Here is a 25,779-nt window from a genome sequence, read left to right as displayed (position 1 = left end):
TGTCCAGGTTTTTTGGTCTTTCATAAAATGTTAAGAGAACAAGTACAACTGTTGTCACGGGTCTCTACTTATTTCATGTTATATTATTGTGTATACATTTTTTATAATATATATATTTATAGACGAGCTTGCAGTCCATCTGATGGTTATTGCTGCCCGTAGATATCTGTAATCAACCCCAGATAAGAATACGATTTCTACCTGAGGTCGGTCACAGATGCGTCGCTACACCTGAAGACTAAGCTGGAATTCATCAGAAAAATATGTCCCCCTTACAACACTCCTCAAACCAGAACAGTTATTAAGCAGAAATAGGTAGGTATAAATATTTTACTCTTACACTTTTTCAATATTTCGCTTATTTCCTGTTTATGGGTAAGAACCTATAAGTACGAAGTACGAAATATTGATTAAACATTTTGCAACGAAAAAATCTAGAGTCCATTTCTAAAGAACAAAATTAATGGCGGGAACGTGCAAAGCTACGCAAAGTAGGTATTTTATGAATGAATCGCCTACTTATCTAGATGAGCCATCTCCATCATAAAAGAGGGTCTTTTCGAGTTTACCTAAAAAGGATTTTCGTAAAAGATTCCGCTGTTAAACTCTGAATTAAACGCATAGAACGTAAATATAACAAAAAAATACTTATGTCTGAAAAATTAAATTGCTGTATTCACTTTAATTTGGTCCTTTACAAAATATAATGTTGCTGTTTTGTTATATATTTCTATCGACTTACTGTTAATAAAAAAATACTTTTCGATGAAGCCTATATAGAATGGTCATAAATATTAAATAAGAAATACTGAAATAATAACAATGGTATGATTTCGATCCTCTCTACTGCAATTCCTTCTTATAGCGCCATCTATATTTTATTTCCTATACTAAAATGAACTTCGTAAGTCAAGCTTGCTAAGCGGTTCTTAAAAATCCTGATAGATGGCGCTATTACCAGTACGAGTATGAAGTTACTTTCTACGTTGCTGCATAGATGTCGCTGTAGAGCAGTACCGAGACCTATAGAGTTTAAATTATTCCTACAAGACTTCGAATAAAATGTAATTGTAAGTCATTCGACAGGAATTTTGTTTCCAATACTTATTTAAATTCTTGAAAAATTGAGATTATATTCTTAAAATCTGTTATAATATGGACATCCGTTACCACTACAATAGTGAACGGGACTCTACTTGCAGTCAGCCACTATTTAATGTGTTACCGTACAATACACAAATATAGGTCTGTGGTGTTCGCGCTTGGAGGACTCCGGTTGTATGTACAAGCGATGAGGACAGCCACCGGGGGGGTTTTAGTGCGATTTTTTTTTTTTTTTTATAATATGAGAGTAGCAGACGAGCATGCAGTCCACCTGATGGTAAGTGGCTACTGCCGCCCATGGACATCTGTAATCAACCCCAGATAGGATTAGATATTCCTACCTGAGGTCGGCCACAGATGCGCCGCTACCCCTGAGGACTAAGCTGGAACGCCTCGGAAAAGTCTATCTCCCTTACCACACCCTTCAAACCGGAACACAGCAGCGCCTAACACTGCTGTTATTAGGTAGAAATAGGTGTGGCGGTGGTGTCGCCGGAGTCGAACCACAAAGGGTTCTACCACCTTCAAAGATAAAATTCCCACACAACTCGACGTCGCTCCCACGTCGTCGGGTACCTTTTGAAGGTTTTCCCTCGTTAAAAAAAAGGTCTGTGGTGTTACAGCTTTTGAGGACGGAGATGGTCACCTTAGATAAATGTAGCGACAAATTTTGTGAATTCGATCAAGTGAAATATTTTTTCGACTATGCCGATGTCTGCTGTCTTAGTCTAACTGAAAGACAACTTAATAAACTTGTTCGTTTTATACTGTTACGACAAAACAGTTGGTGGGTATTGAATATAACAGATTTTTATTTAAATAACTGTTAAGTTATAACATCTTTTTCACACATAGATACCTGAGAATATAATCTCCATAACCTCAGAGGAGCATGTGTTAACATGAATATCAGTCTGGTGTTCCTGGGGTATTGCAACATAAATTATGTGCACACGTTGCGTTAGGGGAGGGACATTAATATCATCTGTCCTATCAATTACATCGACGTGGTCACTGCTGCGGCGACAAGCTATCGTAGGAAATACGTGAAAAATTTGACACCCCCCTGATATTTATACGGAAATCTTAGGGTTGTCAATCGTGTAAGAAAATTCTTTTTTTTACCTTCAAAAATTTAATTACAACAATAATGTAGCTTGAATAGCATTTTAGTTATGTAATCTTAAATATATCTTTGTGAAGATATCTCTCTGTGCCTACTGATTCACTAAGTAGTTATGAACAATTAGGTAAGGGGTAGAGAAGGATTTAGCGGGTTGGACAAATTTAAACAATAATCTGCTAAAACCAAAAATATACATTGGACTATATAGTTAAATGTCTTTGCTATAAATGCGTACCAAATCCTTATCCTTATCCTTACTAATATTATAAATCCGAAAGTAACTCTGTCTGTCTGTCTGTCTGTCTGTCTGGTTGTCTTTTCTTCACGCCTAAACCACTGAACCGATTTTAATGAAATTTTGTACAAAGATAGTCTGAGACCAGAGAAAGGACATAGGGTAGTTTTTATCCCGGAAATCCCACGAGAACTAGGGATGGCGATCTAAGATCTATTAATCGGAGAATCGATCTTTTGGACCCAAAACATCGATTATTTTAATCGATATTGGTATGGATTGAATCGTAAACTATGCATTTGATCAAGTGATGATCTTAAGCAAAGATGAAGGTACAAATTTACAGTTTTATGTATCTTACTATGTTATATTATTTTCTTTTAAACGCGGGCGAAGCCGCGGGCAAAAACTAGTTACATAATAATAATACGTGTTTTAATATATCATAGTGTTACTTACAAGCGTTGACATCAACGAGAATCCTTATCTTTATCATGTCCCTAAAAATAAATTAAATAACTAAAGCAAAACTTCAATTACACAAAGAATCATATTATGTAATAGAATGGAGTGCAATGGCCACTTAGTTAACCACCAGTGGTTAATAATATAACAAAAAAAGCTTGTAATAAGAAAAAGTTTCATTCAGTCTAAGTAACACAAGTGTCCCAACCCTACTGTAAACATAAATCATGTTATCCCGGTAGATCGCAATTGCCTCATCAACATACTAATGCGGCACGCCAGATGTTCCTCACTCTTATGAACGTCTGCTAGACTTGGGAACGGATAAATCTCGCCACTGTTACCTATTATGCGGGAAGATCCGTAAAATCTCTATTATTTCTTCGGTAGACAAGAAAATTTTAATAAAAAAGTAGCAAAGTGATTTCTTCTTTGTTTTCCGGAAAGCGTGTCTATCGCACTTTTTATGTAGTGTTTATTTATTTTAAGTAGAAGTTATAAGTTATATCGAGTTAAATAACTTTTACAGTAGTATTTACACGTGCCTGGAATTAACGTCTAACAAACAAAGATATTTTCATTATTTTTAGTATTTTCTGTGAAATCTATGTAACAATTTTCAAAATAATTGGTACGTAACGTAATGTAGAGTTAATATTGTATATTTATTTTATGCTCTTCTCACAAATGCGAATCTTAACTGATTTGATACTACAATTAGGTACTACCTCTATATCTACTGCTCTATTCCTGTTTAATGAGTGTAACCTACCGGAAATACGGAGGTGTCGATTGTAGACAGGATCCAACTTAGCCTTTAGGTAGCGACGCTTCTAATACTGAACTAACTTATGGACCAGTCTTATTCGATTTGTAGTTACTGGATATCTTAATGCAATTAGGGAAGAAGTTTACGACAGTCACAGATGTAATGCCATTTCTGAAAACATACATGTTAATAACAAAAATAAACGGGTTGCACTTTGAGAGTGTGGGCAGAAGCGAAATCTTTCGAAACCTAACCTATATATTATAATATAATAATTCAAAAATGAAACTGACACCCATTGATATTTTTTCTATGCTGACACCGGATGACATCTTGACTTTTGCAGTTTGCCGTCTTAGGATTTTTTGATCAGGCCACGTATCTTGAGGCGAGATTAACATTTTTTACCCATGACAAAAAGTCCACAACGCCGCTAAAGAAGATTTCACTTCAAAAACATTGTTCCTATTCTTCTTAACAACATTGTAAAATAATGTGACGATAATCGTATTTATCCCACACACACTGTATAATGCCAAACGTTCTTGAAAATGTACTTTTTCCGGACACAAATAGCTGTTATTGAGGAAACTCAAGAATTTATTTTAGAACACATCCGTTTATCAAATTTGTCGTGTAACTTTATCTGCGTCTCGAAGTTCGTGGGACCTTATTTTTTAGTAAAACTACATGTTTAGCATAAATTTCATGATATCATAAATTGGTTAAATTGTTTTTTTTTCAATGAACAAACATTTTGCCTACATAGGCCTTGGAGAGTTAATATAAATAGAGGAAACATAACTATTATATCATGTTAGTACCTATCTACCTATGTTATGTTATTGAACAGGAGTTACAGGACTTTCATAGTTTTTATCTTATTTTTATTCTTTTTCTTCGTTCCTTCGTTTTATTTACGTGTGTTTATAGAATTAATGTCATCGTTCTACAAGTATCTTGCCACAGCCCTATTTAAATTCAACTATCAGTAATCACAATAATGATTACGTTTTACGATTGTCACTTTCATTTATTTTATGAGCATTTCCTTAATTTCTACATGAATAAATGCGTCTATTATTTGGAAACACTACAGGTATTCATTCCTAAAGGATCTAACAATTACGAGCCATTCTCGCGAATTCGTAGATGCGCTACGGAATTGTTATGCGTCCTATAATACCTTTTTTGTCCTTACTTCGTTAACAAAATTGCACTAGAGCGCATACGAAAATTTAATCACGAGGCATTTGCAACAAAGGATTTCGCTAATGACTCGGGGATTGCTTCTATATAATATCTATATACTTATGGTAAAAGCAGAAGTACGGTCTGTCTGTTTATTGCCTCAATTTTGAAAACAACTAATTTTTAATTCAATAGCAACTCTTTTTTGTAGATGTTTTAGCTGTTCTCGGGATATTCTTTTTCTATTTATGAATTTTCTATTAAATAAAAATCACATCTTTGGTATAAAAAAATTCGATTGTTCAAATTTTTTGGACTTAATAATAATAAATCATCTACATACATTACTTTACTTTATTTCATTATTATTTACCATTTACTTATCTATGACTAAATACGAAATAATAGAAAAAATGTCAAATTATGAATAGCAAAAGTATGTTCGAACAATTACTCATGCAAAATCGCGAGCGTGAAGTAGTTTTAATATTTAACGCGTAGTTTTTAACTCCATTAGCGGCATTAAACCGACTATTCCCTTCGGCCATTCTGTAATCAAGTTCTGTTTCGGATAGCTGTAATTGAAAATGTCGAACGGTGCGATGTTCATTTTCCACTAATTAATCGTTGTGATGACATCGCATCCCCCGTCCCTTGGTACGCACAGTACCTACTCGTCTGCTATGAATACTGTTAGTGTTCATCTCGGTTATATAACCATACATCATTTGGTATAGCGTATGACGTATAATATCGTTTACCACTGCTTTTGTTTTTTGCATTTATGTTTATTAGTTTTTTTTGTAAAGTCGTCTACCCATTTATGTCCCATTGCTGGACAGTGTTCTCCTCTCAGAAAGGATTATGTGATAGTCTACTGCGCTGGCCAATTGCGAATGGGTAAAATGTACACTTTTTATTTTTTTTTAAACTCTCAGGCGGGTAGGTCTCCTCGCGATGTTTTCTAGTTATGATATTTCTGACATCAATATGTAAATATACTTTATTGTTTGAATTTTTATTTTAATACGAATAACGATCGTATAATAAATAAATGTAATGATATATTTTAAAAAGTTACAATGTACCACTTATACTATTCGAAACTCTGTCGTTTTATTCTATTCAAAATACGACAAATACGATTATAAATATTACAAAAATGTGTACAATTACCTAATCTTAAGTTAACTATCTAACATAAATCATTAAAATAAACTCTAAAATGTATTCTTGTAAATTCGTAGTCAGAAGTCGGAAGTTATATCCAAAGCCTCTTTGATTTGTTTCGGGAACACTTTGTGTAAATTGGATTCAACAATATTGGCAAAGTTGTAATGTATAGTTTCAGTAAATCCTTTATACGGTGTCGAAGAGGGGAAAGGTCACGCAGCCTTGTGTTATACTTTATTGTTCTATAGTCAGTAACTTAGTATTAATTCCTTAAGGAATCTATTACCCATTTTTTTTGAAGATACGAGTACCTTACCAAAGATATATAAAAAGTGAAAGCAATCGATTTATTTCTTAATAAGGAAGTAAAATAGTGTTTGTTGATTTTTAGACGTTCGGGATGTTTAATCTAGAAATTTTATAAGGAGGTAATGTTAAAATTTACTTTACTTATCAAGAGTTCTATAACCTTAAAAAGTTATAATAAGTTTATAGTTTCGATAAATATCAGGAAAGTAGGAGGTATGGTCATGAAAACATTGTTTTTTTCACCTTATTATAAGTTGATGTATGGCCGAACATTAATTACCCTTTGTGATACATTTAATCAAGGCTGCGCTAATGGTCAAACTTAGATCGTTTGCGCGGTTATGAGCTTATACGAAACATTTAATGATGAACACCCCTACATAATAAATCGATTCTGTACTCGTTGTCTTAATTGCTATTATTTATTAGACGTTCATATAAAGTAAAATTATTTGAAAAGTAGTAATTAATTCTCGATTATCTTAGCCTATAAATAATTTAATATATATACATAAAAATCTAAAGTTACCTTAATATTTTTATAACCAGTAGCAAACTGAACACTTTGAAATATGCAACAATTTTAAAATTCGAATTCATTCGCGTTTAAAAATTGTCATCGATATTTATTTTAAAAAGTCATTAAGACGTATTTTATTTGGTTTTTATTCGAATGTAGGTATATAATTTAAATTCATTTGTGACATAATGCATTGGGTTTTGTGGGCGTTTTAAAATATTGCCAGTATATCGTCTAGTGACATAAAATAGGAAGTACCGTTATAACCGCAGTATAACGAAAAGGCATTGACTTAAAAGGTTTGGTTCATTTATTATTTCTCGTTTAGGTGTGAATATATAAATTTAGATACGTTCAGTTCGAATAGTTTTATTGCTTTGTTAGAAAACATAAAAAAATACTGTGGTTCTAGGACATTTGACGAATTCGAAATTCTAATTCTACAAAGCTAACGACTTAACGTTGATCCTTAACAATATGGGGGAAAACTAAAGTCTAGCTGTAAAAGTAATCGGTGTTGATGATTCTTTGTGTCAGTTTAAATTGGAATAGTAGTTAAAAGTGTATAAATCCTTAGAAACTCGACTTTTCGTCCGAGGTCTCATCACATGTGATTCTTGAAAATGTTGTTCATGATGTTTAAAATCTGAAAACTAGGACTTGATTAGCACAGCACCATAATTTGAAGCGATTTACTCAGAGAGTAGACCCTTGTTCAGCAGTGGGACTGTAATTGGTAGACGACGACTATACTTATGTTTGAACAGTTACTGCGCTCCCAATGTACAACTAAACAGAAGCGTAAAAACTACACTACACTTCCATACACGTATCAACCAAGCATCCTAATCAAAGTATCTGTATACAGTCGCAATCGTATCAAAAGAAAAATAGAGTGAAAATCAGCTCCCAACGCACACTTTGATCTTACCTTCGGTTGCATTAAAATTTACATACTTCCCATTTCTATTTGCTTTTCTACTTTGATGTCCTTTCCAGTGAGGTTCGTATTCAGTGAGAATCGATCTGTTTGGTGAAACTTGTTTGTGTAAAAGCGTCCCTAACTAAGTTTGCATCCCTTTGTTTGTACCGAAAGAACGCGAAATATTAGAATACTTTGCGGTTCGATTTAATTTTACATGAAATATGTGTTTTGAACACTGAAACTTTTGGTGTTAGTACTCACGTTCAAGATATTTGTAATGTTTCAGGGTTTTATTGCGGTTGTTTGAAGAACCGAATCAGAACTTTTGAGACTTTTCGTTTATACTATTTAGAAGATTATTTTTAAGTTACGTTACGTTTATATTACACTAAATAACATGCTATGACATATGTATAAGCTCATGACGTAAAAGTATGACGACTTGTATCAGGGCGGCTTTCCTATTTATGACTTGTTAAACATATACGTATGTATAAGTGAATTGCTCTACGAATTCAGTAAATTAAGCAACAATAAAATTTATATACTTACGCGTAGGAGAACTTATAGGGCGTTAAGTCCATTCGAACGTCCTATTTATGACTTAAATTCCTCTGCAGTGCATAATGGAGTGGTATGAGATCCCGGTTGTATTGATGGAAATACACTAGTAGAGGAAGATACTCATAGTCAGCAGTGGGTAAATATATCTGTATCCATTGGCAACTTGAGCAGGCATATACATAAGGAAAATTTTAACATTTTTAAATCTATTTCTGGTCTGATATAGGTATGTAAGAGAGACATGCTTGTTAAGTCCATGGGGAAAACAAGCCATCTGCGATCCATTCCTCTATTTGGAGTAGGCTCCAGATGGCCAATTGATGTCGACTGTAATGTAAAGTCTAGACGTGGAAAGTTACTCGCCTGATTTCTCTTCAACATAATAATTTACGTTTACGGAACGCGAATACATTGCTGTGATTAGAAGACAGGGCCCAAACAAAGTTTGTTCTGCAAGATGTAATTTGTACGTCGCGACGCAATCAGACGCGAGTATTGTACTCCAAATACTAACATGATTCATGACGTCGGCTACTTAAACGAATACCTAAAATGTCTCTTTTCCGTGATTTTGAGGAACAGTTACTTGATGGAAGTGACACACTGCTATGAAGTGAGTTATACTGTTATGATGAATAAAGTTCTAAAACATGCAGTATTTACTAATAATTATTGTCATACGGATAAAGCCCTTAAATTATCTTGAAATCGTAGCTGATATAAATCGACAATATATTATATGCTTTTACTGTTTATTTTAAAGAAAGTTTCAAGTTTGATTCCCGATTAAACCATGATTAAGTTTTGCTAATTAATTACTTTTACGTTTGTATCAGTTATACATGGCATCTTTATATCTATAAGAGTATGTTGTGTAGATTTCTTCTACAATCTACTTTTCAGTTAAGTATATCTACTTGTGACTGATTGTTTTAAAATGATTGTTCTGTTAAACTTTGTTTAAGTACGATTTTGTTTGATTCTTCCGTATTTAGTTCGTAAAACCGTAACAAGCTACGTAAATACTTACTTCGTTACGTACGTACGTAAAAATCTGTAACAAAGTGCGACAAAAAAATAAAATCACACGTAATTTTGGTAACAAATGACTGGCTGATCTAATAAAGGGAGGGTGAGGTCAGAATTCAAATTTCGCCACCACAGATGCACCCTATGCGCCGCTTACGTGGGGATTGTAAAATACTACTTGTGTAGATTAAATTTTTAGCCCTTTATTATAAGTATAAAATGCATTGAGAAATTTATTATATGTACCTATTGCACGGAGAATATTTTTTTCTGTTTAGTAACTTCCATGTTAATAAAAGTTTTTTTTTAAACTGTGTTAAAAGATTTTTAATTATTATGAAATTGTTTTGTATTTTTTTATATCTTTTTTTGTATCATACATACATTGATAGGAACAAAGTTGAGCCAAAAGGTAAATGTTAATTGGCCACTACCGCTAACAACCGACTTCCAATATTAATACAGATCCATCTCATGATACCGTCTCTCATTGTATATTAAACTGCTAGTTAAACCCGCCTAAAGATATCTATCACCAAACAAAATTTAATAGGGTTCCGAAGTTAAAATTCTTAAGTTACGATAAACATGCCACAACCAAATATGGGCTTAAAGATATATATTTTAATTTAGACTGTCTTAAAAATAAGTTAAGAATATGATAAAAAGGGATAAGTTATAAATCTTGATTTAGGCAAATGTGATAAATTTATTAACATCCTAATACTGTTAACTAAAAAGGTTTTAAATAACTTATTGAGACGCATTTTGTTGTCTGTTGAGGTCCAGAAGAATGTGTTGATTATTTAAAACAATAGAAAAATAATCATTAAAATAAAAGTGTTTTCAAATAGCGAAAAACGCCTAACGATGGAGATTTTGTTTAATTAAGTTTCAAACAAAAACAAACCGAGTTATTTGAATAACAAGAGAGCTTACCGTTGCATTTGAAAACGTCTAAAGTTTCTGAATAAGCTAGCTTTTGTTTCGTTGTTGTGTTGATTTTTTTATAGGCTGCCTGCTTTTTTGTAGCTTATTACATTCTTCTTTAAATTTATTCCTTTTCAAATTATGCTTGATGCTTTATTTGAGATGCCTGCGTTTTCGTGACAGTTTCAATTTTATTATTGTTGTAAATAAGAATTATGTCGCGAAGTAGATTAGGATTTAGATATTTTTAACAGTATTCATTTTTAAGAGGGTTTAAAGTTTTTGTGTATTTATATCTGGTGAAACCCTTTGTCGAATAAAGTTTCTATTGTTAGATACGTAAAATTATTTTCTATATACTTACTATAACTGCGCTGTCTATTTTTATATCAATAAATGCAACCTCGACGCATTTATGGAATGATCTACAAGTGGAACAAAAAATTCTTAAGACTTTTCTCTTGTCACGCTTTCAGTAATGATAGCGAGGGGTCTCCGTCTCTCGAGACGCTCACGCGATTTCTACTTTACTTTTATGCTTCGCTACTCATTCACTTGTTATTTATTGAAACTGCATTCATCTTTACTTTTTTCTTGCATAACAACTAATAGAAAACAAGTAGAAAACGATTAGTAATTAAGTTTTATTGACACTAATTTACAATCTAATAAATGCACAGCACTGAAAAATATTTACAAAAATCCAACTATTACACTAATCACAGTAGATTTATCATTTATGGATACGATGGTGGGGTATAACTCTTCATGGACGGGCCCGCGCGACCCAAGGGTGGCAAATTTTGTGCTTGCATTAGATTAAGATGACGTGACGCGTCTGTCAGATACTGATCCTTGTTTTGTCCCACGCTCTTTGTATTGCTGTTACGTTGAAGTACTTTGTAATTCTTAATAATACCTCTTAATTCTTGCTGTTTCTGATTGTTTAAAGTACGTAGATTGTTATGAGTCTCCTCTTGTTCCAATTGTTCATGGTCCTCGTCTCCGTCGTTTTCCATAGGGATAAATAATTGAGGTCTTTCTAATCTTTGGCTGTATTTGTCAGAGTTTGAAAATTTGTTCTTAGATTTCAATTTATTTGATTCGAAATGATTCTTTAGTGTTATGTAATTCAGTACATCTGCTATGTCTAGAGGTTTTTTAATTATATTTTTGATGTCATTTTGTGGTTTGGATTGATACTGAATGTACTTAGGCGTCTTGTCAAATTTTGGTTCTAAATTAACTTTTTTATGTACTGATGTTGGCGATTGTTCCATATTGTCTGGTTTTGTGTATGTATTCTTACTATCTGAGTGGAATAAGTTTTTTAAGAAGTAGTTTTCTCTAACAATATTTTCTGGTGTTAATTCCGTCGTAGTTGTTTCTTTAACAGCTTGTTTTTCCAACTTACTGTTTAATATAGGTTTAAAATTCTCTTTTTCTTCCCTTTGAATAAAATCAGTAAATTTAATTTTATCAATATTGCTTAAAATTCCATCGTTTGCAGACATCTTTATATCACTTTGTAATTTTTCGCCGTTCCTTTTCGCATTATTTATTGTAAATTTCTCTTGTCTGTTATTGTACGTGTCGTTGTAGATTTTTGTTTTTACTGTAGTTGAATGTTTATTTTGAGCCTCTAATTTTGCAGATTCATAGTAACTATCGTAATATCCGTAAGATTGAGTAGCCAATGGCGAAGGCGTTATATAATTATAATTGGTGAATGATTCTTTGTTATTTGTTGAATAGTGTAGGTTTTCTGTGTACAAATTTCTATCAGTGGAACTAATATATGGGATTGTATTTTCAGTGGAATAACTAAATTTTTGTTCCGTAGGCAATGAAATATTCTCCTTAAGTTTAGGTTGATTATCATTCTGCAGCTCAGGGTCCTCATTTTTGTTGGTAATATCTAGATATCTGTTTTCAGTGTTAGTATTTTCTACAAAATTAGTTGATTTTGTACTTGAGGTTTCTTTATTTTTTGATCCATTTTGAAAGTTTAGGCCTTCACTATTATGATCCAAAAAGTCACTCTTTATTATGCTCGTGTATTGCTCCGGTGACATATTATCAAAATTTATTATGACATCATCTCCTTCACCGGATGATCTTGAAATAGAGTTTTTATTAGGATGTTGGTTTTCATTAATTGGATTTGCATTTATACCGTATTGCCATCTCCATAAGGCTTTATTATTTTCTTGATCAGCATCAGTTTGGCCTGCTTCATAATTCATTAATTGAGGTAATGCTGGTTTGTCAGTACCAAATATTCGAGAAATTTGTTGCTGGCTTGAACTAATAGGCGGATTATGGGCTCCCTGAGAGGCTAAAAAAGTTATTTGTGGTGCAATCGGTCCGTTATTGATTTTATTTTTTGCCTGGTCTGCCGAAAAATCAAAATTTGTTTTGTGAGGTACTTGCGAATTATCGGCAGCTGCTATATTATTTTGCAATATTGATGTTTGTGACAAACCAAAAGAAAAGGCTTCAGGGGTTCTTCCGGTAAATAAATTTCTTGGCGGTGGTGTAATTGAAAAACGTGGCTTTTCGTTTTCGATATGATCATAATCTTTTTCATTATCTTGCCAAGATTTTAAGTGTGATGGATTCTTGGCTTCCTCCGCTAAGTTATACTGGATCGCCCTATTACAAATTTCTTTGTTAAACATGTTGAAATATTTCCATAAAATAATCAATATGAGTCACTATATGTCACTATGATTTGAATATAAGGAACATTTAATTTTTTAATTGCAGCAAATATACCAAAGCAAATACACTCGTTTATGGCTAAGTTTTGTTAGTGTGAAATCATGGTTTGAAGTCTTTAATGACGTAGGACGTAGGTATATAACTACTCGTATATACTAATGTTGCATCTTATTAAATCTAGCGTACGAACGCATTTGCAATGGAACTCAAATAAGACTTTTGGCGTATCGTTATATTTACAGATAGCAGTGACCACTCAACTTGCGGTTAAATGTATGGGTATGGGTATATTCCCTGAAAAGAACAAACCTTTGAATTATTTCTGGAATAGGTGGAGGAACAGGTAAATGATCACCGCTGGCTCTGTATCCATTAGAATCAGCAACATAATGTACTGTATAAGTTTGCCCGTTGTCGCCGACGTAAGAATACGAGCCCTCTACGACTTGCTCCTCCTTATCAGTTCCCGAATTTTCCATACGACTATGTTGAACGTAATGGGTCTGATCTGCTCCTAGAGCTCTGGAATAATATGTATTTTTAATTTAATTTTCTCTTTTTTTCAATTTGAAAATAATGTTGTACAAAATACAAAAATACTTACTCGTAGCTGAAACTTCCATCGAGGTCCATTTCATTAGATAACCGAAGAATTGGTATAGATGGTTCAGTAGTAGAATAATATATGACAGGAGAAGAAAGCAATTGGGGACCTAATATTGAAGCTCTCTTTACTTGATCAGATACCTGGTCATTTTTCATAAATTCACTTGAAATTATCATTCTTCTTTGTGAAGGTGGACTCTGGTTCACTGGAGGTTTTTGAGTATTGGTTTGAAATTGTTGTGGGTATTTGACATCAATCCTGTCTATTGGGTGTTGATAATTAAATGTTTTAGGCATGGGCCTCATTTCTCTAACTTGTGGGTGTTCGTTATTTTTACCCGTTTGATTATTCATGATGCGTACACTAGGAGGTGGTAATTGTGGACTTCTTGTTTTACTAACTTCATCATCATCATCGTCATCATCTTCTTCGTCTCTACGCGACATCATCGTTGATGACATTACCATGGGGAACGGTGTTGGATACATTGCTGGTGCTTTTGTAACAGTTGGAGGGAGAAATTGATACGGTAATTTATTACCATTGTTTATTGAGAAATATGGTATTGTAGAATGTGATTCAGGAGGTAAATATATAGAACTGTCAGAACCGAATACTCCAGAATTAGGTGGTTTGAACTGGGGCGGAAAAGGAAACTGTTCCTGGGGAAACTTTTGGCAGTTACTTGTTATTGTGAGCCATAGTATGAATGTTATGTGGCATATCTGAAACAATGTTATCAATATATAGCGTAACTTACATTAAAAGCGCATAAACAATCCATAAACATTAAAACACTCGCACTTACAAGCTTCATTTTGTGTGAAGCTGTGCATACGTTAACAAAAATAATTATACGTCACTCTTTTGCACAAGTAGAAAATACACTGATAATGAAAATGAATTCCGCATATATTTATACACACGCAAGAAGACCGTGGCCAGGCATTCGTGAAAATACCACTCAGTTATAATTTTGTTTTCTCCTCTCACTTCAAGACGTTTTCCACAGCCGTAATTTTTCCGTAATGTATCAATTTAATATAAATCACGGGGCAATGAAAATGTTGTTGCATATGTATACAGGGTGAATTTTTAAAACGGGCCTTCAGGGCCAAATCCGAAACTATAAGGATTAGCGAAAAATGCTGAAAGGAGTTACGAGGCCGATTTTGATAAAAACTAAAACTGCATCATTACTTTTTTAAAATAACTTTTTCTCTAGCCGGGAATCGAACGAGTTCATTTTGAAAAAAAATCACTCTATATTATTCCACTATCTGATAGTGTTGCTTATAAGGATCAATATCTGGGAAGTAATGATAAATGACAAACTAAAGGAAAAGCCTAAATTTTAAGAAAATACATATTTTTTTATATTAATTTGGCAGTTAAGTTCCCGCCATTCATCAATTTAAACATTTCGCGTATTAACAATTTTTTGTCTCAATGTTTCAAATCATTCGAAATGGACGTTTTGTTCTTCAAGAATTTATATTTTTATGTCCGACTTAGTTAAGGTTACTTTTAGGACCATTATAATAGATTTAACTTGCTATGGGCGGAGTTTCGTTTAATACAGATGTAAAATTGACAATTTGCGAGAATATCTTTTTCGAGTCAAATTCGAGTGATAACTAAACAAAGAGATGTAGAAAGTCAATTTTAACTTTGAAACGAAGTTGTAAATAAGAAAAAATAAGAATTTACTAATTAATCAGTAATCTATTTTTATTAAAAAATAAGTCCTAAAAACGGCAGGAAGTTAGTTGCCAAGCTATTACTTTCTCATGCTAAGCCGTATATCATGGTCATAACATCGAAGAATTAGTTGATTTACCAAATTCTTCAATGTTATGGCTTATGTATAGTCCTTAAGGATTATACATATGTTATGTCATATGTTATGTCATATGTTATGTATCATCCTTAAGGATTAGTATGCTAATGTATGAAAAAATATGTATTTTCTTCAAAATTTTTTCTTTTCCTTTAATTTGTCACATAACATTACTTCCCAGAAATTGATCCTTATAAGCGACACTATCAGATAGTGGAATAATATAGAGGGTGTATTTTTTTTTCGAAATGAACTCGTTCGATTCCCGGCTAGGGTAAAAGATATTTTAAAAAAAGTAATAATGTAGTTTTAATTTGTATCAAAATCGGCCTCGTAACTCCTTTCAGGATTTTCCGCTTATCCTTATACATTCGGATTTGGCCCTGAAGGCCCGTTTGAAAAATTCACCCTGTATACTCTTTTTCTCTTAAGTGCCATTATACCCAGTGGTCAATTTTAATTTATGCGTTTAATGAAGCCACATTACAATTAAGCAATACTCATGCGAGGAATTTTGTTCTGCACCAAAAATACTAGTAATCAATTTATTTTAACCACATATAATTGTTTGTACCCTAAGGTTAATTCTATTTGATTACTTTAACATTACTATTCATTAACAAACGCGTGCGTTTGTTTATTGTTCGGGTTGTTAATCGGCTGATAAATATAATCACGCGATTTGTATTATTGAATGCAAGCAAAGTGACACTTAAGTCGATTTAAAATTAATACAAAAATTACTCACCGGCAAAAGATATGTGCGGCCGTGAGTCTTAATTAATTTAAAAGGATAAAAAACACTTCGGCCCTTTTTTATCTGTCAGGGCAGTGGTCGATAAATGACTCGATAAATTGAGCATCCCAATACATGGTTGGCAAAGCCCAAGTGATGCAACTTTAGTAATGGTAGTGTCATTGCCCTTGCAAACCGGTTTTTTTATTTGGTGGCCTCGAAGGTATCTTGGGTTCTAAAGTGAAAATAACTATGTAGTCATTTGAGTCATAAAATAATGGAACTGTTCCATTAGTACAATGTTTTGGTGATTCAAGTTTTAACCTTTAAAGGTCCTGGATCGTGGGTTTTTGCACATTTCTCAATTTTAACATATTTTTTCAGCGTGTTCACTTTCTTGTAGGTGTAGTGTTTCTAACATTAACAAAAACAAATAACTGTAGTGTACAGTCATTTGCTCTGATAGCACTTCATCAACTGATTTAAAGCGGCTTTAATAAAAGGAAATTATATATTTGACCACTACGTACACATGAATGTATGTAATTTTTGTATGTTCTCAGAAACTACTGACCCGATTTGGATGTGGTTTTCGTTATGGTATTTAATGGTTACTACTAATAATTATAGTTATTCATTTGTCGGATCTTTCTGTATGGGTAACTAATGAAACAAGATTTTTGAAGATACATTAAATTTATTAAAATTAACTATGCATACATCACACGTATCACTGGCTTTGAACATTCTTATCATATCACAAAATGTTTCGCAACTAAATCAGCAATCAAGTTCACAATTTGGATCGTGAACAAAATTACTGATACCGAAACTTCTTACAAAAATATACAGAGGTAATATTATTCCACGTATACCAGTAAATTCTTGGATTTGTATCTTGACATAATATTCTTTACGTCTAATTACAAATCCAAGTAGTTTTTGAAACATTTTTTCTTATTATGTTAATCTGTTGTTGCGTTTGTCGTATTTACTTCCCGTATCCTGACGATGAAGGATAATTCTCTTGGGGATAGTATGTCTGGGTAGGCGGTGGAACATAAGGCGGAGATGTTTGTGGATACTGCTGAGGATACTGTTGTTGGGGGTACTGTTGTTGAGGATATTGTTGTTGGGGATACTGTTGTTGAGGGTACTGTTGTTGGGGGTATTGTTGTTGAGGATATGTGGGCTTAGGTGGCGCTGGCTTCACTGGCTGCAGGGGCTTAGGGGGCTGCTGCTGTTGCGGGTAGTATCCACCAGTTTGAGGTTTGTTCTTCTCAGCTTCAGCCTTCTGTGCCTCTTCCTTAGCGTTTTGGTCGATGGAGCTATAATAAGAAAATCCAATAAGAATACCGCTTATAACATACGATCTAGTATATTCTAAAAACTTCTTATTTATTTATGTGCATTTTGGTGTTAATATCGATAAAAGTTTACGTTATAAATAATTTGGATACTTCGCAAACTTCCTAAATACTATAGTAATGAACATTTTTTTTTGCGTCCGTTTCAAACCTCAAACATTTAAAATATTATAACTGTCATGCGCTCAATTTAATTTAAAAAGCGATAATAATTTATAACGTCAAACTAACGATCATTAGGACTTTATGGCGTGGTATAATAACTGTGAGCTTAAAGCTTTCGGTAATTAATGTCGGGTTTATGACCAACATAAGTATGTAGTAACATAACTCGTCGAATTTTGTCTTTATTCGGGATTCGCTTAGTCTCAATGTCGATAAAGGAATGCGGTTTTTCGAGATGCGATTTCTGTCTGGCCTTGTGGCCAAAATAAAAAATCCAGACTCGGGGACTGTTTTATATGCGGATTAGGACTGCAGCTTAGATTAGCTCTTCCTTTCATTTTAACATTTTTATGTCGCGCAGTTAGTTATGTCTGGATAAAAAAATGTCTTAGATTGGACTTCGATAAGACAAGCAATTTATTTATTCCTTTAATTCCGATACGAAATTTTGAAACATACAATTTAGCACTGCCTTTGAAAGGAAGATCTATCACTATCCCACATATTTTGAATACATTATTTTAATGATGTTATTTCCGAATCGAAGCTCATAAATTTTCCGTTTAGGTAGTCGTTAGAGCCGTGTATATGTAAATTAATTTGTTGGTAACGGTCTAAGATCGCTTAGATAGTTTTATAGAGAAATGCGGTGCCGTTAATAGAAATGTTTGTTAGATATTTTAGACAATTTTGTTTATTTAAAAATAGTGATTCTAATCGTATGATTTGTGGACTTTTACAGGGAACTTAGTCCAATACCATGATTTTTAATGTCAGAAAAATTTCACATTAGGCGATGGAAGGAAATGTAAAAAATCTCAATATCTCAAAATTAATCCTTCCATAATGAACCAAGAATATATAGATTTGCCCATATCATAAACGAACTTCAGGTAATCTTGCTTGTCTTTGTTTTTAAAGTGTATCTACCAATTTACCCTTATTCCATGATCAATTTTCAACAATTGGATAACATGCCTTATTATAATTCATAAGTTTTACCTCAGAATATTTGCTTAGCAAGAAAATGCTTGTTTTGGAAACTATACGTAATAAACTTACGCCTGGATCGCTGGTGGGATCGGAGGTGCCTTGGGGAGGTGGTCACCGCTCGCGTGGAAGCCGGTGTCGTCAGCCCAGTAGGTGACGGTGTATATCTTGCCATCAGCGCCAGTGTACGAGTACCAGCCCTTCTTCACGAGGCTCTCGTGCTCCGTGTTCGGGTTCAGGAAGTAACCTTCCTCACCAACGTGGGTTCCATCGGCAATCTCGTATCTAGGACAAAGAACAAGTATTGGATTAGCATTCTTCTACGATTGTAACTAAGATCCAGTTGGGATTGTTTATATTTCACGTTTTTCATTATTGTACCGGTTCCACACTTTGAAATAGAAATAAATTGTACTCCAGGGAATACTGTTCTGCGTATCTAGAAACGAATTCTGCTTCAGTCGCATTTAAGTATAAAACATATTTAAAATTCATTTTGCTTTTTACCAATTATTTTCTTTCCCATTATTTTTTTTTTTTGGAGTCACTCTTATTAACATGTTACAAACGCAAAATCTTCATCTCACTCGCGGCAAAGAATTTAGTTAAAATGAAATATACAGATACGTTATTATAGGTACTGATATCTATCTCGAAATACAGGTTTCCGGACGAAAACAAATCATTTGTCAAAAACACTCCATAATTAGATGCGAGACCGATGAGTAGACGAAATCATAACGAATGAGATGATTCGTTCCCGTTTCCATTGTTCAATAAAACAAGTTGACAGATACATCTGTTTCTAAATTAATCACGATGTTATCGAAATAAAACTATTGGCTGTCAAAAAATGATGTACATCGAAGTTTTTCCAAGGTTGTTTGAAGCTTTAGATTTTATTTTTATGACTAAGTTAAAGAAAAGAATGGCTACTTCACATTGTTAATGGGATATGCACGTAATTAAATGGAACAAACACTGCAAACCTACATTGTGGAGTGCCTCAGTCGTACGCTACAGCTTAACCACGGCTATTCTACGCTCAATGGTCCTACAGTTGTTGTTTCTACGAAATAACGAGCCGCTTACAAAACATAAATAAATATGAAACTAACAATTTCGGTTACTATCTGTTTGATTTTAAGTACGTTAAGTTTTTGTATTGAGTTATTAAGGTGTTCATCGAGAGTCATCAAAAAATATATTGTTTTCAGTTTACAAAATGAGTGATTACATAGATACCGTAGTTGAAGCCACATTTAGAGTTTTATTGCTTGTGTTAGGAGGCTCGTTCACAATAACAATGCTATTTAAGGATGATCTATAAAAAATATATACGGTAAAACGGTAATAAAGTAAACTACATTTTAAATAAAACATTACATGCAAGTCACGTCAGACGTAACATAACGCACATTTGTAAAGTTACAACTTTGAACAATTTAGTAATGCTACATCGAGTCTATGAATACACAATGGTTGTAAAACATAACTTTGAAGTTAAGTTGAAGTTCATACAATAAATTATTATGTGCCTATATGAAACATGCTCGTGGCAAATCTGTTTATAACACAGAATTATCCTTTGGTCACTTCAGACTACCTTGACCTTGTAATCCTTTGTTAAGCAATGCTCAAAATCTAATTATTTTTGTATTACTTGTAAATGCTCTGGCTCAGTGCCTTTCTTATAAGTTAAACAAGCTATTCACAAATTAGTTTTTAATGAAGACTTAAAATGTTTGAGATACTTTAGCTCGTTATTTCGGGTACTTTACTAAATGGCTCTTGTTTTTTACTTTAGTTCTCGTAGATTTATAAGTTACATAGATAATGTTTCAAAGAAATAACACTCAACGGATTGGTCATTAATACTCAAAATATTTTCAAACGATTAAACACTCTTGTGAATAAAAAATATTCGGAAAATGCAGTAAATTTTGAATTGCTTAATAGCAGTAACACTCGTTTGTTTTACTTTTTGGAGTATTATTCGTTAGATTTAAACATATTTTAACAATTAAAAAGTATTTATTGCTTTTGGCTAATGTGTCAAAAATTTACGAGGAACTTTAAATTATGGAACGTTAGGACACTTTAAAACCAATACTCATAAATAACTAAATTGGTAATCATATAACCGGATTGGTCGTTAATTTTAGTAGTCATACAATGACGACAACCGTTAGGGTCTCGTTTTCTTTGACAGATAAGTTGGGGTCGAATAATTTGCATATGGAATACAATCATTTGAATGTGACGTCTTTTGTAAAAACAACATAAGCATTTTCATATTACATTTATTGAGTTCTTATGTATTCCAATGATTTACAGTATTACTTGTATAAAACCACCAAAAAAATAAATTAAACAAATCTCAATAAAATCTCTTTAACTATGTACAATTTTATAATAATAATTATTTATTTATCTCTTTAAAATGTGCAGGAAATAATAGCGAATTTCGATGTTTTTGTTTATATGGATTAATTGTAGAAATATATAGACTTTTAAGAAATATTTTATAACGCAGGTTAGTTTATATGAAAAATTTGATTTAGGATTTAATGAATTTTTTGCATTATTATCGCTCTTTGTATACCCACGCGATGATGGTATTGTCAAAACAATTAAGTTCTTCATACCGTGAAGCGTACAAGACTTTACTGACGTAAAACAATTTAATTCTAGATTTTGAGAATTTACATGGCTAGACAGGATAAACTGTGCTACCGTTATACATACACTTGTAAATGAAAGAGTCATGTCAATAGCGTTTACGTTAAATATTGGATTAGTATTGACAAAGACTCTTAAATTAGTGTGAAGCAAATAGAAATAACAAACACTCACTCGTATTTGTAGCTTCCGTTTTCGCCGAAGTATTGTTCGTTCTTGATTACGGGGATCGGTGTGGTAGTCGACGAGCTCGAAGTCGGCGGTTGCCATGTGCTATGTGCCGGCTTGTTCTGAGGATAGTACGTGTTTGATGGCGGGTTGTATGTGTTTGATGGCGGGTTGTAGGTATTTGAGGGTGGGTTGTAGGTATTTGAGGGCGGGTTGTAGGTGTTGGAGGGCGGGTTGTAGGTATTAGAGGGTGGGTAGTAGGTGTTTGAAGGCGGGTTGTAGGTACTTGAGGGTGGATTGTAAGTATTTGAGGGTGGATTGTAGGTGTTTGAGGGCGGGTTGTAAGTGTTAGATGGAGTGTTGTAGTTGTTTTGCGGGCGGTACTTGTTTTGTGTTTGGTAGTAGTTATTTTGCGTGGGTGGCACATAACTCGGTTCCCATGGTTTCGGGGGACTAGGACTTTCTTGGCCATAGCTGTAGCTACTGGCGGCAGGTTGGAGCGTCTCGTCAGAAGCCTCCGCTAGTGAGTCTTCTACGACATCCGTTTCTGCATTTTCTGCTATCGATATAGCAAGCACGGCGGCGAATATAATTAGCTGAAAAGAGAGTAAGTTAATTATACATGGTTTTATAGATTGTGGGAAAAAATGTACGAAATGAATAATGTTATTTATAATAAAGAAACGGATAGTATATACTATGTACCGAATGTAAAGTGATGTAGCTGGTGAGTATTAGTTATCAACCTTAAATAGTCCAAGTGTCAAACCACAAACCGCTAAATTCGACTGCGTTTTATCTTACAATGCCCTCGAATTTCCTAAGTACCTTTTAGGTAATAGAACTGTACGTGTTTGACCATATTTTGTTTCCTATAGGGAATTGAATACAGATGATCCATGAGCGATATCGTCTCACGCTCGTAATTAACATTCAATCTGTCTAAGGGTTTGTTACCAAAAATCGTCATTTGACAATTTCTTTATACTAGACTACGAGTACTATTACTACTACAAAAAATTGCTTATCAAATTAATTTAAATAGGCTTTAATTATTTCAATTTGCCGTCAATATTACTTTTTCCATGCTTCGCTTTTATAAAAGTAACCATAATAATTTACAGTCTACTTAGACCTCATGTGAATAGATGAACACTTTATACAGATGATAGTTGTTTCAAAAGAGATTATTAATACGATAAGAAACTTAATTATAAATCTGTTTTTGTAACGATTGAAGATACCGAATCATCTCGCGCTTAAAATATGGTTATATGTGTAAAAAAGCATTCGTTTTTGTTACATATATTTTTTACTTTATAATTAAGAAGATAGAATCTTTAACTTTGTTATAAATTATCAGTATCTTAAATTTAGTAGGGTCTTTGACTCATATCTTCGGGGATTCAAGAATGTTAAGTTATTTTTAAAAGTCAATTAATCCGACTGTATCGATAACGTGTTAAACAGGCGTTTCTTTAAAAGCTCTGTCAGGCGAATAATTATTTTGTGCATAAATTTAAGGTCCATGTTATGTAGTGCTTTTATGAAGTGTTGCGATGTTGCATGCGCACGTAAATTCTACTCAATGAACATTTTAAGGCTTGCCCTTTTATTGATCCTTATTAATTGACCTTAAAAATATTTTGCGAATAAATTTGAACGTTTCGTATTTTTTATTTTATGGGCGGTAAGAAGTGCGCACGTAATAAATAGATATATTTTAAATTTTGCACTTTTTTATAAACTTTCAAGAATAGACCTTAGAAATATATTCGTATTCGCAAAAATCACTCGATGCAAAAATCACTTAGTCCAAATTTGCAAATAAATGTTCGCACGACTTTTTCACTGCACCCAAATATAAACTCCAAGGACTCACCAACTTCATCTTGATGTCCTTCCGAGTCCGTGGTCCGTTCGGCACTGTACCCTCGAGGGGTCGCCCCCACATTTTTATAGGAAAATGTCCTGCGCCTGCGCAGTCCTCGCATCCGCGGCTCGCGAGCTGCGGTAATGACCTCACTTGTAGATCGTGGGACCATTTCATCGATTTGCAATTTTGAAGATTTTGCTAAATATTTTTAGTCTCGATAATTCTTGGATATTTTTGTATTTTTTTTATTGTAGGCTCTTCAGATGTACACATATATCGCTGCTTTGCTAACACGAATAAGCGCACAATTCAAAAAAGATAATTTTCCAGGTGAGCCACATTAAAATTAAACAATGTTTTTGATTTTAATGAATGAAGTTAAAATAATGAAAAATACTGTTATAACTTATAAGTAGTTATATATTGTAACCAATGTATAATTAGGCATTTTAAAATAGGAAATACGTATCTTGGATTAAAAGATACCTTTAACAGAAAACTGAATTTAGAGTTGTGCGGTTATTCATGTGAAGCAGCGATATGTTGATAAAATTAGCATTTGAATATTATCAATACGATTGCAGATTAAAGTATTACCTATATTTAAGTAACGCAGACAGTAATATTATTATTAATTATTGTACTAGTGATTTTTATGTCTTCAAACTGTTATTATACTCCATGACATAATACGAATAAATGAACTTGTACGTGCTCGTAGGTATCGTGTCAATGAATTTAACACTGTTAAGGATGACAGCAAAGGATATTTAATTAATAGGATCCTACCCATATCATTTAATTATTATGTTTGTTGGTTATGAACCTGATGAGTTACTGCTATGTCATAACTTAAGCGCAATGACTCTATGTCAAGGTTCAATGAAATTAAAACTTCAATAGAATATTTGCTTAAAGTTTTTGAGAAGAGACTCTGAACATGCATGGAATTAATGTTTGATGTCTGTACTTATTTTTATAACTTAAGTATTAGAATATTTACACGATTATTACGTTGAGAATTTTACGAATAATAAGCTGCAATGAAAAATCTTGATAAAAGTCTTGGAGTCTTCTCCAGGTCAAAGAAGACCAGGTCCTTATTATTTTTGCAATGAAGTAGCAAACGTGCTGCAGACCACCTGAAGGGAAGTGGTTACTGCCGGGCATGTACAATATCTAATCAACCCCAGATAATATTAGGCTCCTATCTGAGGTCACTGAATTTGATCAGGTTCGAACGTATCTGATAGTACTCGTATGTCTCCTTACCACATCCTTCAAACCGGAACACAGCTGGGCTGAACACTGCTATTAGGTAGAAATAAGTGTAGCGGTGGTTCCTCCGGAGACGAACTACAAAGGGCTCTACTACTTTCAAAACTCTTTCATGATAGTTGGATTATTAGATAGACGGGCCTTAAGGAGCCCTAAGGAGAACCTTAAGGAGCATTAAGTGAGACATGCTTTTTCGAAGCGTTCCTGCTCAGTACCAGGGGTAGCGCATATGTGGTCGAACTCAGGTAGGATATATCTAATCAATATCTAATCCTACCTAGTCTTGATTACAGATGCTCATAAGCGGCAGCAGCCACTTACCATCAGGTGGACTGCATGCTTGTCTGCTAGTCGTATATTATAAAAAAACATAGATACATATATTATTACCCAAAAAAGTACACGTTGAATTAAGTAAGTGCCGCGGTTTATTCAAAGAGGATTGATTAACTCAAATGAATGGGCAGTGTTAGTCATGTAGTAGGCGTAGGTTACGTTTATTTATGTTTGCACTTAGTGTGACCGAATCCGGGTGATGTGAATAAGTCTAATTGGCGGTGGAGGACCATCAATGCAATGTCCTTATGTGACTCAGAGAGATTCGATCTTAATAAGCGGTGGTTTATGAAAGAAATATGTTTACCTATTTAATTAAGGAACAAAATAAAAATAATTTAGTATATATATTGGTGCGTCTGAGTAAATTTTATCATGGTTAAAATAATCTCGACAGTAGTAAGAGCAAGTATACACAACACACACACTCACAAATTTTTATGAAAATCGGTTAAGCGGAATCAGAGGAGTATGTATGAACACAGTGATATGTGATTTTACATATATGTAATTTAAAATAATATTTCTAACACATTAGAATTGCCTGTATCGTGGATTATATGGTCGGTACACGAAAATTAAAAAAAAAAAACAAAACAAATTTAAACTCTCATTTTGATACATGCCTGACCGAGTATCGAACCCGGAACCCTCTACGCTTCAGACCGAT

The 25,779-nt window shown here is 33.5% G+C and overlaps 2 protein-coding genes across 2 annotated transcripts in view; one reads left to right on the top strand and one right to left on the bottom strand.

Moving 5' to 3' along the window:
* The window catches only part of hwt (SH2 domain-containing adapter heavyweight), a 216,687-nt gene that overhangs the window by 7,730 nt on the left and 183,178 nt on the right, over positions 1-25,779 (top strand). The window lies entirely within an intron of this gene.
* Positions 10,966-23,655, bottom strand: CPR20 (cuticular protein RR-1 motif 20). The gene is made up of 7 exons (XM_073082244.1): positions 23,502-23,655; positions 21,626-22,215; positions 18,842-19,054; positions 17,242-17,575; positions 13,669-14,396; positions 13,374-13,586; positions 10,966-12,995 (listed from the first exon to the last, which is right to left on the bottom strand). Exons 1-7 carry the CDS (start codon positions 23,571-23,573, stop codon positions 11,078-11,080), a joined length of 4,068 nt encoding a protein of 1,355 aa, XP_072938345.1. The 5' UTR covers positions 23,574-23,655; the 3' UTR covers positions 10,966-11,077.

Source organism: Epargyreus clarus, unplaced genomic scaffold (assembly GCF_041222505.1).
Source record: "Epargyreus clarus isolate Ecla_fem2 unplaced genomic scaffold, WU_Ecla_fem_2.2 ptg000017l, whole genome shotgun sequence".
NCBI lineage: Eukaryota > Metazoa > Arthropoda > Insecta > Lepidoptera > Hesperiidae > Epargyreus > Epargyreus clarus.
Note: the sequence above shows the minus strand (reverse complement) of the source record. Positions and strands in the feature narration are given on the sequence as shown.

Excerpts from the sequence above, each read along its gene's own strand:
- CPR20 (XM_073082244.1), bottom strand. The coding sequence starts at position 23,573 with ATGTGGGGGCGACCCCTCGAGGGTACAGTGCCGAACGGACCACGGACT. Across the intron at positions 19,055-21,625 it reads AACGGAAGCTACAAATACGA|ATACGAGATTGCCGATGGAA; the intron begins GTGAGTGTTTGT and ends TCTTTGTCCTAG. Across the intron at positions 12,996-13,373 it reads ATTCCAGAAATAATTCAAAG|GGCGATCCAGTATAACTTAG; the intron begins GTTTGTTCTTTT and ends AATTTGTAATAG.